The sequence below is a fragment of the Propithecus coquereli genome, unplaced genomic scaffold (genome assembly GCF_000956105.1).
Source record: "Propithecus coquereli isolate 6110/MARCELLA unplaced genomic scaffold, Pcoq_1.0 Scaffold285, whole genome shotgun sequence".
Classification (NCBI taxonomy): Eukaryota; Metazoa; Chordata; class Mammalia; order Primates; family Indriidae; genus Propithecus; species Propithecus coquereli.
Genome location: NW_012148452.1, coordinates 1,130,630 through 1,147,901, shown reverse-complemented (window position 1 = coordinate 1,147,901; position 17,272 = coordinate 1,130,630). Strand labels below are relative to the sequence as shown.

The window sequence follows — 17,272 nt, the reverse complement described above, 5'->3', positions numbered from 1 at the left end:
TCATTTTAAATCTCTTTATATCTTGATTTGCAGCCAGACTAGTGGCTCAAGATTGTAATCCCAGCACTTTGGGAAGCCGAGGCGGGAAGATTGCTTGAGGTCAGGCGTTTGAGACCAGCCTGGGCAACATAGCAAGACTCTGTCTCTACAAAAAACAAAAAATTAACTGGACGTCGTGGTACACACCTGAAGTCCCAGCTACTTGGGAGTCTGAGGCAGAAGGATCCCTTGAACCCAGGAGTTTGATCATAGTTGCAGTGAGCTATGATTGCACCATTGCACTTCAGCCTGGGTGACAGAGTGACACCCTGTCTCTAAAAATAAAATAAATTAAATTAAAAAAAAAATCTTGACTCGCCAAAATAATATAATTTATATAAACTGCCAGAATAGGGATATAACTTTTCTGGGTGAATTTATAGATTTCTCTTTAGTAAAAGAAAAAATAAATGACATTCTCTTGTTACTCTGAGCTACCTTAGAAAATGTCACCTCTCTAAAATTACAAGTCTGGATCTTATTCTCTCTTCTTTTAGTGTGTTATACAACGTGAATATTTTATTTAATAAATAAAGGATAGGGTATTAATTATAAATACAGTAATCCTCCCTTATCTGTAGTTTTGCTTTCCGTGGTTTCAATTACTGATGATTCAGTACAATAAGATATTATGAGAGCGAGAAAGAGACAGACCACATCCACATAACTTTTATTACAGTACATCATTATAATTGTTCTATTTTATTATTTTTGTTTTTAATCTCTTAGTCTGCCTAATTTATAAATTAAACTTTATTATAGGTATTTATGATTAGGAAAAAACATAATATTTATGGAGTTTGCTACTCCCCACAGTTTCAGGCATCTCTGAAGTGGGGGATCCCTTGTAGATAAAGGGAGGACTACTATAGATCCATTTTAAACAGATTTTCATTTCATACATACCATGTTTGCTTTGTATTAGTTTTCTGTTGCTGCTGTAACAAAGGATTACACATTTAGTGGCTTAAAACAACATACATTTATTATCTTACAGTTTGAAAGTCAGAAGTCCAAAATCAGTCTCCCTGGGCTAACGTCAAGGTGTTAGCAAGGTTGATTCCTTCTGAAGGCTCTAAGGGAAAATCTGTTCTTTTACCTTTGCCAGCTTTTAGAGGCCACCTGCATACTTTGGCTCAGGCTGCTTCCTCCATCTTGAATGCCAGCATTGTAGTATCATCACATTTCCTTCATTGACTCTAACCCTACTGCCTCCCTCTTATTAGGACCCCTGTGATTACATTGGAACCATCTGGATAATCCAGAATAATCTCCCCATCTCAGGATCCTTAGCTTGATCATATCTGCAAAGTCCTTTATGGTAACATATTCATGGATTCCTGTGATTAGGATGTGGACATCTTTGGGGGGGGCCATTATTTAGACTACCACATGCTTGTTTATGCATGATTATTTATATGGCCTTTAACAGTACTTGCACATGGTAGACGCTCAGTAAATGTTGGTTAAATTAACCCATTTTGGTTAAAATTTATTCATTTTTTTAACCTTTTTTGGTAAATGACCATAAGGTATGGAAAATGGAATATTTAATTTCTTTTCTTTCTCCTGGTTTAGATGGAGCAGATGGAATGGTTATCTTTGATTTGTTAGACACAGGAGATGATCTTGACCCTGATATCATTAATATCCTTCCTGCATCTCCAACTGGGTCTCCTGTACATTCTCCAGGATCTCATTACCCCCATGGAGGTGATGCTGGCAAGGTAACCCTGTTATGAAAGTTCAGTTTATCTAAAGTCATTCATTAACTTAGTAATAGATTAATATATGACATAGAACAATATTTTTTCCTTAGAAATTAGCAGGAGGTGAGATTAATAATACATTCATGCACTTATGCCTCATAGACATCAATATTTTGAAGTGTATATTCTTAAGAGAGTCTCTAAGGCTCTGCTTTCCCTGAATCCATATTTGCTAGACTACTTGGCATTAGTCCTCCTTTTGTAGTTTTCGTGTCACTTCACAATAGCTTTTACTCAGGTAAAGGATTACAGTATCTTTGAGAATCATATGGCTCTAAGAGCTGTCATTCTTACCAGGGCCGTTACAAGGAACGTAATAAAAATACTAATTTTCTCATAAGCACATATAAAACACTGACCACCCACTTCCCTTTTTTATTTTTAGCAGTTATGAAAGCAGGCTGTCCTGTTCTTCTATTTGAAATAAAAACTAACTGGGACCAGGCATGGTAATCCTGGCACTTTGGGAGGCCAAGGCGGGAGGATCGCTTAAGGCCAGGAGTTCAAGACCAGCCTGAGCAAAAGCAAGACCCCGTCTCTACAAAAAATTAGAAAATTTAGCTGGGCGTTGTGGCACGCACCTGTAGTCCCAGCTACTCAGGAGGCTGAGGCAGGAGAATTGCTCGAGCCCAGGAGTTTGAGGTTGCAGTGAGCTGTGACGATAACACTATACTCTAACCTGGGCAGCAGAGGAAGACCATGTCTCAAAAACAATTAATCAAACAAAAGAAATTAATTGGGCTTCATTGAATAACACATTTTTATTTGCGTGAAATTATGTATAGTGATTATTTGATGAATATAGTATGTATATGTTTAGAATTTACCTTTTTAAAGTGGGGAAGAAAGAAACAAAGCCACATACAGCTAGCTGATCTTTGACAAAGTGTACAAAAACATACACTGGGGGAAGGACACTCTTTTCAACACATGGTGCCGTGAAAATTGGATTGCCATATGCAGAAGAATGAAACTGGACACCTATCTCTCACCATGTACAAAAATCAACTCAAGATGGATTAAAGAGTTGAATTAAGACCTGAAGCTATAAATATACTCGAAGAAAAACCTAGGGAAAACTATTTTTGACATTGGTGTAGGCAACAAATTCATGACTAAGACTTCAAAAGCACAGGCAACAAAAACAAAAATAGACAAATGGGACTTAATTAACCTACAAAGCTTCTGTGCAGCAAAAGAAATAATCAACAGGGTGAACAGACAACCTGTGGAATGTGAGAAAATATTTGCAACCACAGGGGACTAATAGCCAGAATTTCCAAGGAACTCAAAATAGCTGAACAGAAAAACCCCAAACAATCCCATTAAAAAGTATGCTAAATAGGACATTGGTACTTTGAGAGGGGAGTCTACCAATCTCCTCATTTGCGGACAAATTAATAAACTACTTTTTCCTTCTCCCGAAACCACTTGTCCTTGTTCTGATGTGGCCTCAGGGACAAGTGTTGAACTTTCAGTAACAAAATTTGGCATCCCTGGGTCGGCCCATTGGTGCCCCAATGGAATGGCACCCCACAACTGCTGGAAGAGGCAGGGAGCATCCCTGGGTCAAAGCCATGGGTCTTCATGGGTAAGAGCGCTGTCTCAGGTGCCATTTGGGGTGGTCTTTGTCCCCTTTGGATTCCCATTTGTTTGATAGATCCTGTCATGTTTGTATGCCCTGTATTGTCTGCTTGTTATTCGTGAGTTTTGTTGCAACATAAGGAAGCTCCATCTCAAGGTCCCTTGGGAAAAACTTTGGCCGAATGGTTAACAAGTGTATATGCTGGAGTATGAGGGGGAGTGGCTGTTAAATGAAAATTCCCATTTGATTGATAGGCTGTGGCATTTTAGATTGTTTGTGTTGGGAGTTCCCTATATTGTTTGTGTTTGATTGTGAGCTTTTGTCTGGTAAATTTTTGTACCTATGTCTAAAGATTATTGTGATACCACTTGTATGGAATGTGAGGAAAGTGGTGGTTGATGGTCCTTGGTTTATTCTGAGCTACTGGTTCTTTTCTCAGGAGTTTGTTGTTTGGATCCTAATTTTTATTTGTGAGATGCATTCTAAAGGGTCTTCTCCATTGGCTTTTCCTCCCAAAATTAATCTCAGTTGGCCTTTCTGTGCTTTTCTGAAAGAGGAAACTGAACTCTGTCATTTGTAGATAAATGAGCTTTCAAAGAAGAATGGAAAATAAATCCTTTAAAAATAAAGAAAGACAAGGAAAACGACCCCCTTCAGGTACCGCAGTTGGTTTGTGGCACCTCTACTTACAAGTATTTGTATAAATGGGAAGGTTCAAAGGCATGCCAGGTTTTCTAGGATGGCCAATTCTTGTGCACAAATTTTTACTAAAGGGCAAATTATATCAAGGAAAATTCAGAGCTCAAATGGTTGACCTGCCACTATAGAGTTAAAATGTTGAGTCTCAAGCTCTCTGCTTAAGATAAACTCACTGCTTATGGTATCCAAAATGATCTGTGTTTGTAAGATTTTTGAGGAATGAGATCCTCCTGTATCCACTAGAACTCCGTAGCTGGCAGGGCGAGGCTCCGGGAGGGGCCACAGCCCGGGAGCGGGCCTGGTGGCAGGGAAGACCGGCACATGCTGCCCACCATTGAGCCGCGCGCAGCAAGGGCAAAAAAACTCCTGCCCCCGCTATCTTGGCACCATGGGAGGGTCTGGGGAGGCCACCGCCTGAACAAATTCTTCAGTCCCATGCCCATTAGGTTATAACTCAGGGTCGGAAATGGTATCTCTTTACCCAGCAGGGAGCTCAATTTGGCCAGAGGGCACCCATATCTGGGGCAAGGCAAGTAGCATGAATCCTTCAAAACTGGTTAATATGGCCTTTAAACTGAAAACTGTGTACGTTCTGCTAGCTATACCAGCCGGGGATCCTTTGAGACAGTTGAAAGGAAAGGCCATCCTAGGGTGGGGTATGATCAGTGTGCTTTTGGAAAAAAGAAGGACATTGAAAAGAACCCTGCCCAAAATTACAAAGGGCTCCAGGTAACAAGAAACCCTCAGGAAAGCAAATGGTCTCTTCAAGTCCATGACTCAGATGATGAAGGAGTGGGCCTGAGGGCTCCCTGCCTCACTATTAACCCCAACCCAAATATCCCCATAGAAGCCCCTGGTGCAAATTGACAGTGGGGACCTGATTAGCAGACTTTTATAAATGAGGGGGCCCAGGGCTCCATGCCTCCCCACCAAAGCCCTAGATGCAAATTTATAGTGGGGATTTGATTGGTGCTAAGCTGCATGGGCAGAAGTGGACTCCCACTTTTCTGCTGTGGCCCAGCCTCTGGCACCAGTTGTACATGGCACTCTACAAATCAGGTAGTGGTGAGGCAGCCGTTAGCAGGTGTTAACTGACAACTCCCTGCCGCAGGCCCTGGGGGCAGACCTAGGCAAGCAGCAGAAGCACCATGAGCTGTTTGTTCCAAAAGCAACAGAAACTCATCTCTGAAGGCACTGCTAAGCTCCTGCTAGATGAATGCTAGGGCCTAGTGAAACATGCAGGAGACTGCCATTGTGGAGCAGCTCATTTTAAAGTTTGGGCCTCAACAGACCTCCACATTGTTACAGCATTGGCAAGAAGAAAGCTACCAAAGTGAGTAAGGCTATGTAGGCTGACAGGACCCCAGGACGTACAGAGAGAATCTAAATTCTCTATACCAGTGAGTATAGATACGTGCAGGATCTATATGCCACTAATGATATTTTGCTCAGTTGCATTTGAGTGACAGGGTCCTGGGATTGGGGTGGCCTTGCAGTGCTGCTGGACTGTGTTAGGGGCTTTAAAAGGGCTCTCCTACCCTGCTTGATGAGAGCTTAGTGGGGGGCTTGTGAAACCTGCAATTGGACAGATTTACAAACAACAGGTTACTTATTTAACGTCCTTAAGAATGGCAGGATGTTGCCGTATCTGAATCCCAGACTTTGGACTGATGGCAAAGCCCTTATATGGAACCTTTAAAGGGACAGATGTTGAGCCCCTGATCTGGATCATGAGCTGTCAAAATGCCTTTGGAAAACTAAAACAGACTCTTATGATTGTCCCTGCTTTGGGGTTGTCTGACTCACAGAAAGAATTTAAATAATATGAAAAACAAAGAATGAGCCTTGGAGTCTTAGTATAGATACTGGTGAGACATCCATCCCATGGACAGTGATATACTTCTCAAAGCCACTGAACAGCATTGTGAGAGGATGGCCTCTTTGCCTCTGGGCAGTACAGCTACTTATGAGAAGTTATTAAAGACTGTGTTTATTCTCAACCCTGCCTCCCTTTTTGCCAGCCAAAGAAAATGAGCCTTTATAGCATGACTGTTTAGAGCTTCTGGAGGCTGTTTGGATACACAGTGATCATGGCAGTGGCACTGCCACTTGGAACTTTAGCCCAGAAAGTTGAGGGGATTGCCAGAGGAAATCAGGACACTGGCAGAATAGTTAAGGAGGTCGCTGGAGGTGATCTATTCCTTGGGGCCTTGATACCCTGGCTAGCTTTAGACTCCCGTAAAAACTAAAGACTGGGGCTCTGACATTTGGGATGGCACAGCTAAATGGAGACAGAATTCTCATAGACTGGTCTCCTGCCCAAAGCTTTGGTTCAGCCTTTTATGAGGCATCTGCATGAATACACACATTGGGAGCATGCTGCCTTGATGGATTTGGTGGGACCTTATTTGAGAGCACTGCATCTGCAACTAACTGTTTGTATGCTTGGGGGGTGCAGGGACAGAAAGGCGATCCTCTACACAAGGAGCCCCAACATGTGGGGGTCCACCCTTTTGATGACTGGCAGTTTCACTCAGATGCCTACACTTGTATTGGTAGATACCTTTCAGGCTGGATAAGAGGCTTGTCCTACCCGGCGGAAAGAAAGGAGCATCTGAGGTTGCTAGAATCCTTCTGGAAGAACTCACTCTGAGAGGGCTCCTACCAGGAGCTGACAGGGCCTTCGCCAAGTTCTTTGCATGTGTACAGGAACAGGCCTCGGAGGACGATGGGATGACGGGCATCAACAGTCCAAGGAAAGAGGCCAAGCAAATGGAGAATAACATGCTGGCGTTGGAAGTTGTGGGCAGACAGCTACAGAAACAGCTCGACAGCTCAAGGTATCACCGCATTTGGCTACTCCACGGCAGTGCCCACTGGGGGAATTTTACTTCCCACTGTCTACACTTGGATCTACTACACAGTGTCCTATGGTCACCCATAAACTTCTTCGAGTGGACCCCCAGTGGGAACCTCGTGAACTGTTTCTCCAAAAAGCTGAAGACAGTGGACTCAGTGATCCTACAGATCATCAAAATGTTCATAGGTTCCTTTCCTCCATACAGAGTGGTAATGAACCCTCCTTTGTAGCGGAGAGAACCCAGCAAGTAAATAAACAAAGCCCTATTTCTAGAATGGAAATTACGTGGAACCCACCTAAAGTGGGATAAGGTATTGCCACTTGCCCTCCTCTGGATAAGGGTAGCCCTTTAGAAGCAGGCTTAAGTTAAGCCCCTAAGAAATACTTTATGAGAGACCATTCCTAGCACCCTGAGGTAAGTGTGGTAACATAATCATCAGTAAAAGAAAATAGAGTAATGCAATATGTCAAATGAGTGCGTCAGATGCTAACCGCTGTGCATGAGTTTGCCTCTTTCAGGTCCCTCAAAAGTGGAAGGGACCCTATGAAGTGCCTCTAACAACTCACACCTCATTGAAATTGTCAGAAGTGAAAACTTGGGTCCATCATACCAAAGTAAGGAGGTACAGCCCCCAGTGGAGGGTCTAGCCTTAAGTGATCTAAAGTATCTACTTAAGAAAAAGAAAAAAAAAATGAAAATGTTGATATTTTTACTAATAGTTTTTGATTCTATCTATAGGATAGAGAGACAACTCCATAGTGAGGATTTCACCTCTTCTGTTGCTCTGTCTTGCTGCTGGGTGTGTTATCCTAAACCTCGTTTGGTACAAGTATTTCTGTACACGATTTCTGAATCTGCAGAAGCTGATCTCTTGGATGACTTACAGGGTACAACTATTAATAATAGCTCTGCACTTAGAGGTCCCATGTTTCTTTTCTAACCCTGTATTGGACATTGTGTGCAAGGCAGCTGTCCACTTCACCTTGTCAGTCCTCACAGTTGTAGTTATTGCTTATGCCCTTTTTCACCTGATAATCTATACCTTCCATCTAAAACATTGCCCCAAATCAGCAGGAAGTAGCTTGATGACTACGTTGCCCCTCCTCCCATCAATATGGAAGAGTAAAATTGACAGTGGGGCATATGTAACAGAGAGAATGGCCTGAAAAGGGGTAAAAATGCTTTCTATCTCTTCAAAACCCCCTCACCTTTTTTTGAGAACTAAAACCTACATCCCTGCCTCAGGCCAGTGGTTGAGAGGAGCAAGAGAGTGTCCTTTTTGTCCCACAGGAGATGGCTCAAGGAGATTGTCTGGGTGGAGATCACTAGATTGTCTTAGCCGAAGATGGGATTATGGGATTAATTAGAACCTTTTAATAAAAACTCTGTACTTCTGCTCAGAAACAAGATGTTGGTACTTTGAGACAGGAGTCTGCCAACGTCCTTATTTGCCGGCAAATTAATAAACTCCTCTTTCCTTGTCAAAAAAAAAAGTGGGCTAAGGGCATGTATAGACATTTTTCAAAAGAAGACAAATGAGCAAGAAGCATATGAAAAAATGTTCAACATCACTAATCATCAGAGAAATGCAAATTAAAACAATGAGATATCATTTTACACCAATCAGAATGGCTACGAATAAAAACAAAAACTAACGTGTTGGCGAGAATGCAGAGAAGAGGGAACTCTTATACACTGGTGGGAATGTAAATTAGTGCAACCTCTATTGAAAACAGTATGGAGATTTCTCAAAGAACTGAAAATAGAACTATCATACAATCCAGCAGTCCCAATACTTGGTATCTACCTAAAGGAAAAGAAATTTATATATAAAAAAGATACCTGCACTCATGCTTATTATAGCACTATTCAGAGTAGCAAAGACAAGGAATTAACCTAAGTGTCTATCAAAGGAGGACTGGATAAAGAAAATATGGTATGTATACACAATGGAATACTATTCAGCCATAAAAAAGAATGAAATCATGTCTTGTACAGCAACATTGATGGAACTGAAGGCCATTATCTTAAGTGAAACAACTCAGACACAAATACTGCATGTTCTCACTTACAAGGGAGAGCTAAATAATATGTACACTTGGAAGCAGAGTTTAGAATGTTGGACAGTGGCGACTCGGAGCAGTGGGGTGGGGTTGAATGATGGGAGGTTGTGTGTTAGGTACATTGTGTGTTGCTCCAGTGATAGATGTGCTGAAGGCCCTGACTTTACCACATTGCAATATATCAAGGCAGCAAAATTCTACTTGTACTCCATGAATAAATACAAATAAAAAATAAATGAAAAAAAATTTAGTAGGAAAGAATCTTTGTCCAATCTTACCTTGCATCCCTTCCTTCCCCTTTTGACTGCAAACAAATGAGATTACTGAAATAAATAAATATATATGTGTGTATATACATATGGAAAAGCACCAATAATCCCACCTCCCTAACAAAACCATTATTGCTTTTAGCAAATTACCTTCCTTCCACATGTTTATATTGCAACTTATAAGTATAATTAGATTTTAATATTGCACTTTTGCTATACCATAATTTGTTATATCATTCCCAAAATATTGAACATTCAGATATTTTTTTCTGTTATAGGTAATGATGTAATAAATATTTTATCTATTTATCTAAATACCAAGAAATACATTAACTAATCCAAAGGAAGTGAACATCACTTAGTAATCATTCCTTTTTGTTGCGATAATGCTTTCCAAACACTATCAATTTCATTTTATAGATAGTGCTAGATGAACAGAGCTAAATTGAAGCCACCTTTTAGACTGCAGTATGATTTTCAGGAATTCATTGGGGGAATATTAAAAAAGTTAGAAATTTCATTGAACATACTGTGTTTTTCACTCAGCTGCAAAGGTTTACACACACACACACACACACACACACACACCCCATGGGCTTGGCATAATACAAACTTGTTAAACAGCTGGCATATTCATTTCCTCATGCAACTCTTAAAACTCATTCTTTTAATGCTATGACTAATTATAATACTCGTAACGTACATAGCAATTGATTTTTTTCAATATCTGTCAGTATTTTGTTACATTGCTATCATAAAGTAATGAGACTATTTGCTATAACCATTCTGTATTTATATCAGGTGCATAGCTATACCAAATGAACTAATACATTTTAATTTTGTCTTTTTAAGGGTCAGGGTACTGATCGACTACTTTCAACAGAATCTCATGATGAAGTAACTAATATTCTTCAGCAACCATTGGCCCTTGGTTACTTTGTATCAACTGCCAAAGCGGGTCCATTACCTGACTGGTTCTGGTCAGCATGTCCTCAAGCACAATATCAGTGTCCCCTTTTTCTTAAGGTATTGCTACTTCTATGCTAGTTCCTAAATAAGCCTAATTGAGGACTTAAATCCTGAGAAGTATATGTGGCTTTTTGAAGTCTTACAGCTTGTCTAAGTTCTTTGTTCTTAAATGCATTACCACTTGTGACTCTAGACAACATCACAAAGAGAATTATCTAATTATAAAACAACTGTAATTTTTAAATTTTATTAAGATTGCACTTGATTATTCTTAAGTCAAACTCCTGGGGCCCTTGCTCTTAGTATTGGTTGAGTATTCTTATCTGAAATGCTTGGACCAGAAGTGTTTCAGATTTTGGATTTTTTTGAATTTGGGATGCTCAATCTGTATTTTCAACTGCACATATGAAAGTTTAGAGCTGAGGCAAACCTTACATATTACCTCTAGTCTAATCTTCTCATTTTTTACGTGAGTATATTTAAGTTGAGAAAAACACCTGTCTAAAATCATAAATTGGTAGTAGACTCAAGACTAAAACCTGGATCTTTTAATGATTATTATGTTATTTTTTGAATTACATCATACTGCACTGCTACTGCCATTATGCGGCATTATTTTGCGGATTAAAAGTTTGGGTTTAAAAAAAAGTCGTTTTTTTTTCTTTGAGACAGGGTTTTGCTCTGTTGCCCAGGGTGAAATACAGTGGTGCAATCACAGTAGCTTGCTGTAACCTCAAACTCCTGGGCTCAAGCGATCTTCCCACCTCAGCCTCCTGAGTAGATTAGACTTCAGGCGTGCACCACCACACCTGGCTAAGTTTCTTATTTTTTGTAGCATGGGGGTCTCACTCTGTTACCCAGGCTGGTCTTGAACTCCTGGCCTCAAGAAAAGATTGATAATTTTAGTAATAGTATTTGTTTTTAGTTTTATTTACTACCTTCTTAAAAAAAATCTTTCTAGCTTTGTGTAAATTGCTGTGTTAAAATTCTTGAGTGGTTTTTAAGTACAGTGATGAGATTCTCAGATCTGTAGTGATTTATTAAAACAAATTCATCAGTAAGTGATATAACTGAAGTCAAGATAAATCATAAAGTGGTAAAATAAAATGAAATGTGAAAGCCCTATACAGAATTTATTGCTGCTGCTGCTGCTATTACTGTTCCAAAATAACAAATTCAGATCTGACTCACTTATTCTTATGTAAACGCACCAGAAGTCGAGTTTTTATTCCATAAGTCATGCTAATTTAAATATTTGCTAACCAATTTTTATTTGTTAGGATAAAAGTTGGATAGTATGCTTTAGTTTCTTAGGGTTATATTTTAGTGAGTACAAGACAAATAGGTTTCTTGCTATCTTTTAAGCCTGTTGCTATTAAATCTTGATATCCTTAGACCACATCCCATTGAGTTAATGACATTTGAAGTTAAACAATGGACTTCTGTAGCACATTCATAAAGAATACAACATTTGGAGATCTGAATTGACTGTTAACGAGATAATATATTTAAAGAGTGTCATCCAATGTAATAATTAGTTTTATCATATAACTTTTCTTCCCTTGCAATATATGTGCAGTGGTCTATACAGATCTCATTACAAGAACATATTTTCAAGGGATTTTCTGCAGAATAGTAGTCCTTGGAACCTCCAAAAAAACAAAGTGTTCTTTGGTCCCTTGGGAAGTGCAGCACATACTATCTGTCCCCTTTTGTAGTCACAATACATGTATGCACACTAAAGGCTCTGAAAAACAGCAGTAAATAAGATTGTTTACCTAGCATTTCTTAAACTTATTTTAATACACAAGAAAAGGATTGTGTAACACCTATTAATAGTTTATTACCTTAGTATTTCAGGGCACGTTTTTTAAGGAAACACTACTTTACAAAAAGTCCAAGGGACTATCCAGATTCTTTTCTACTCAATATTTATTTGCAGAGAGGATAGTGTAAAGTGGGCATTCACCCTCAGATACAGTGTAACAAGATTAGGACTTCTGGTTCTGAATTACCAGGTAAGGCATAACTTACCATAATTCTGTTCACCTTTTTTTTTTTCATATATCCCATTTTATTTCCATACTATAGGCAATAAACCACTTGTGTGTTTCTCTTTGCTTGGAAAAATAGTGGATTGTAACCTAGATGGTTAAAAATCTTTTTATCATAGCAATTAGAGAACTGGTACTAATTGTATTTAAATTTGTAGTGATCTGCAATGTGAGGCTTTTGTTTATAACTCATAAAACAGAAATTTACAGACACCTCAAATATACATATCTTTGGTTATGTTCCTGAATGTATGACCCAAGAATCTATACATATATTGTAATAGAACACCTAAATATAAAATAGTACCTTTTACAGTGTGTAGAATAAAATGTACCAAGAGTTTCTGTAGTGGACACCACCATTGTCTTGTCGCAGCTTTCTAACACTATTATACATATTGACTTATAAACAAAATGGTTCATTTTATGTAATTGACATGTAGAGCAGCACATTCCTTTCTCTCACTATTCATTGCTATCCCTAAATAGGTGTGCCAGTTGTTACCAAGCTTCTATTATGAAATTGGGCAAAAAGAAAGCCTCTGTGCACTGCATTATTTAGAGTGTTCACAATTCAGTCAAATGTAGCTTGGTTTAAGAGTAATAGTGTTGTAAGTAAAATGTTTACGTATGCTTATTCCTGTTACTTTTTCTGTGCTAGACTTAGGTATGTCTGCATAGTCTTAAGTTTTGTGTAAGCTAGGAACATACTGTACACAAGTTTCTCAGTTTATCCAGTTTTAAAAGGATTCTTTGGTATCAAAAACAATAAAGCTATAGAAAAGGAAATAGGAAGATTCAATAAGTTTTGCCCTTAAAAATTACTTCTGTAATGAATGAGTTAAGCAAAGAGAACAAGCATTTTTATAGTGGCTCTCACTCATAACGTAGGACTAAAATTTGTTCCATCAATGAAGATACATTGGGAGAATAAGGGAAAACTAAACAACAGACTTTTTTCCTTTTGGCTGACTGACTATGTTACCTTTTTAGGCCTCTTTGCACCTCCACGTGCCTTCAGTGCAATCTGACGAGCTGCTTCACAGTAAACACTCCCACCCACTTGACTCAAATCAGACTTCAGATGTCCTCAGGTATAGTTCTTTTACCATTAAGGATTTGCCACTGCAACTTTAAAAGAATATAACGTTGATCCTTGTATATTTTTCTCATATTTGTCAAGAGTTTACAGTTGTGTACCATCAGATCTCTAGATAAGTTGTATCATTCAGAATAAGTGCTTTTCTAACATAAGTAATCTACTTTTGAGAATAATTTTTAGGAAAATTAGTTATCTTTCTCCCCAAGGACTCTCTCTCTATTCCATACCTTCCACTCTGTTTTTAAGGTGATTTTGAATCTTAGGTGCCATAATTGAAAACTGCTTCCATAATCTACATTGGAAATAAATTCATGACTTATGTGATTTATTTGCTTTTCAGGTTTGTTTTGGAACAGTACAATGCACTCTCCTGGCTAACCTGTGACCCTGCAATCCAGGACAGACGCTCGTGTCTCCCAATTCATTTTGTGGTGCTGAATCAGTTATATAACTTTATCATGAATATGCTGTGATCTTCATGTGACAGAACTGTGCAAGAAAAGGACATGAAAAAAAGGATATTTCGCTGCAGGATTAAGTTACAATGATCTTCTCAGTGAAAGTCATTTGTGATGGGGTCTAATTCTTATTACTTCAACAAATATTGTTTTGACTTGTGGGGAGGGGCTATAACCCTGCTATTTTTCATTGACTATACTGAACTCTTTAGGATGATGACTGATCATACAAAACGTATTATAACATTTTTGTAGCAAAAATTAACCTTTTTTTTCCAGTCACAGTATTTGTGAAAAGTAATGAGCCATAGTACCCAGTCATATTAAATGAATATTAAAAGCATGGAGAGGAAACATGAGGAACAATGAATTTCAACATATGGCTTCAGAACATCAAGATGTTCTTGTATTGGATTATAGTATCTAGTATTCAAAATTGCCTGCATCTCTTATTTATTGTAAGTTTTTAAATGTATAAATTGTCTTATATTTCTTAACCTCTTTTATAAAAATTTTCCTAGAAGGTTTATACTGCCTTCTTGCTTTAAAGCAATTGGTCTAAAATATATGTAATCGTCTTAATTAAAAAGTTGCAGTAGGGTTGCTTTTAGAGTATTATTTTTTTGTAAGGGGGTGGGTGGGACAGTAAATTTGTATTGTCTCGATGTACAGTTTAATGGGGATAGAGGGGGAATAATGTCCATACCATTGTGTGTGGAGGATTTACAGCTAAGCTGTAGTTGCAGAGTACATGTACAGTAATGAAGTTCACTGTGTTTATAAATTGAAAAGGTACCAGGTCTTACAGCATTTTATATATCACACCTTTACAGAATAACACGATGGCAATATACAAGTGATATTGTTAGGTGGTTTAACTTAGAATAAAATGAGAATTCTTCAGTTATATTTTGTACTATGGTTTAGGGCTATGACTAATATTTCAGGCCATTTCCAGTGAAAGAAACTTAGTTTTACAAGAAAGACATTTGCTACTGAATGCTTAAACTAATTTTGGTGTTTAATGTTACATGCTTAAATTTTTTTCAGTTTTAGCAGTGGCACATTTAGGCATGGGAATATTATTAATTATGAAATTTATCTTCAGGATCTTCTATAAGGTTGAAATTTAGCCCAGCTCTAGGCATTTTACAAATTATTTTAAGAACAATCACTCTGGATTGTTTGACCTTTTTTTTTTTTTTAAATTAAAGATTGGGAATGTGTGTGAGAGAATGCATATGTATGGGTGTGTGTGTGCAATCAAACTGTGGTGTAAATAGATTCTCAGTGAATTCTGGTATTCAGACTCTATTCCACTAGTGAAAGAACCATTTTTTAAACTTAATCTGTTTCCCTTTGCCTTTTTTATTTATTTAATTTTCTTGGTTTGGAGATGGCAGTCCCAAACACCAGAGTCTGTACTTTTCTATTACACAGCTCAGATTAAGGTAGGGCATATGCCAAGGAGGTTCTCACCTCCCTAAAGAAGGGACTTGAATTTTAGGGACTTTAATTCACCCCTTCCTTCAATACAACTTCCCCCCTTCTTGTTTGCACATGCCAAGATAACTGCGTTTATGCAGTCTTTACCCCCTTGAAAAATCCTTTCTACAGTGCTGCTCACAAGAGAGCCCAAGTTAGCTTCCTACTTGCATTGCTGACTTGAATTCACAGTCGCCAAGTCTACCTATATTTCTTGGAAGCAGTCTTGCAAAATTCCTATTTGTATGTTCACTAATTATCTACAAGGACAAAATCAATTGTATTTACAAAACTCTAATTCGGTTTTTTTTTTTTTTACTGAAATTTGTTTTGTAAATACTATATGCTTAGGTTAAATATCACTTTCTTATGAATATAACTTCTTCAAATTGTGTATATAAAAACATTAGCAAGTCTTGTTTTTTTCTATCCAGAAAACACAATTGGTGACAAAAGTTTTCAATCATTTCTTCAAAATTATAATGCAATCCCAATGGTCAGCATATTTTGATAATAAATTTAAAGATCACATCTCTGCATTTGTTTTTAAATTATACTAACACACCACAGATTATGTTGGTATGTTTTGTCCTGTACTTTCTTAAAAAGAAAACTTATTTGAGATTTGAGGGAAAAGATTCTTATTTGGAATTTCTATAAAAAGAGTATCCTTTTTTATATACTTAGCTCAATAGTGACTTTAAAAAAATGAAAGCTATATTCTCAGTTGCTTAAAATCACTAACCTATGGTAACCACACCTCAGTTTGAAAATAGATTTTAAAAAAATCATTCCCTGATAGTTTCTTTTATATGGAGCCATAAGGAGGGAACCCAGTATATAATTCTTTTTTATCTGGGAATCAGGGAATAGTTCCCAAATACACAGGATTTACTGATAAGAGTTTTTTTTTTCTTCCCTTCAGTTCAACACTCAAATAGAAAGATATTAAATAGCCATTAGAAAAGGTCATTAGACTTATTTCAGAAAAGAAATTAAGCGTTTTGTGCAGGATGATGGATCTGACTTACTAATATACTGTCACAGACGAGTATAGGTAGTTTTGTTTTATTTAAATAGTTAAGCAAAATATTATACTTTATAGCAGTGGATTACCAACACCTTGACTTCTTTGTTACAGTGCTAATGTCTGTTTTTTGTGCAGTTATCCATTATAAAACAGGGTGGAAGTTCAGTATTTTGGCATTTAAAAAGATTAATTATATAATGTCTGCTTCCAGCCAGTGAGAAACATCTAGCCATACCTTTCTTATGCAAGCCATTCAGTTATCAGGACTGTGAATTAACACTGTATGAATAAATTTCTGTACACCTTATTGTTTGGCCAGAAGGCCACCAAGTGTACTTATATGTAATCCTTAAATTTTAAAGTAGCTGTAATTTTTAAATATTTCTAAACTTTTCTTAAACCACTAAAATTAAGCTCTTACTACTTAGTCAACTATCCTCAGCTGTATTCGTACTCAATCGTCAGTATGGCACAGATTACTGTATTAAAATACTTTCCTTTCATCTTCATATTTACCTTCTGAGGTAATTTTTTAACTTAATGTGTTACTACAAAGATTTGCAGATCTTTAATCAAGCACTATGTTAATACTGTAATATCAAAATACTATGTCTCATTATTTAAAATGTTCAAATTGAATAGATTAAAAGGAAGTTTTTAAATGCTATTGCATCATATAATTTGCTACTCATCCACTATGGCATTGCATATCAATCTATTAATACATTTAATGTTGCATGAGTGATAATTTGATCTGGGTTTCCTCTTAAGATTTTAGTTTGTTTAAATTAAGGAAAGATGTTTTTAACATACATTTTCATTTTACCCACCTCCCAAAAAATCAGCTGGAAATCTTAACCTTTTGGTTTTTCTTGGTGTTTTAATGGGC

At 37.6% G+C, this 17,272-nt stretch overlaps 1 protein-coding gene across 1 annotated transcript in view; it reads left to right on the top strand.

The window, feature by feature from the left end:
• The window catches only part of MED13 (mediator complex subunit 13), a 101,050-nt gene extending 85,094 nt beyond the window's left edge, over positions 1–15,956 (top strand). The window contains exons 27-30 of the mRNA XM_012648447.1: positions 1,618–1,766; positions 10,138–10,311; positions 13,302–13,402; positions 13,751–15,956. Of these exons, the coding sequence (XP_012503901.1) occupies positions 1,618–1,766; positions 10,138–10,311; positions 13,302–13,402; positions 13,751–13,883 (557 nt within the window). The 3' untranslated portion in view covers positions 13,884–15,956. The remainder of the gene's footprint in view (positions 1–1,617; positions 1,767–10,137; positions 10,312–13,301; positions 13,403–13,750) is intronic.
• Positions 15,957–17,272: the final 1,316 nt, after the last annotated feature.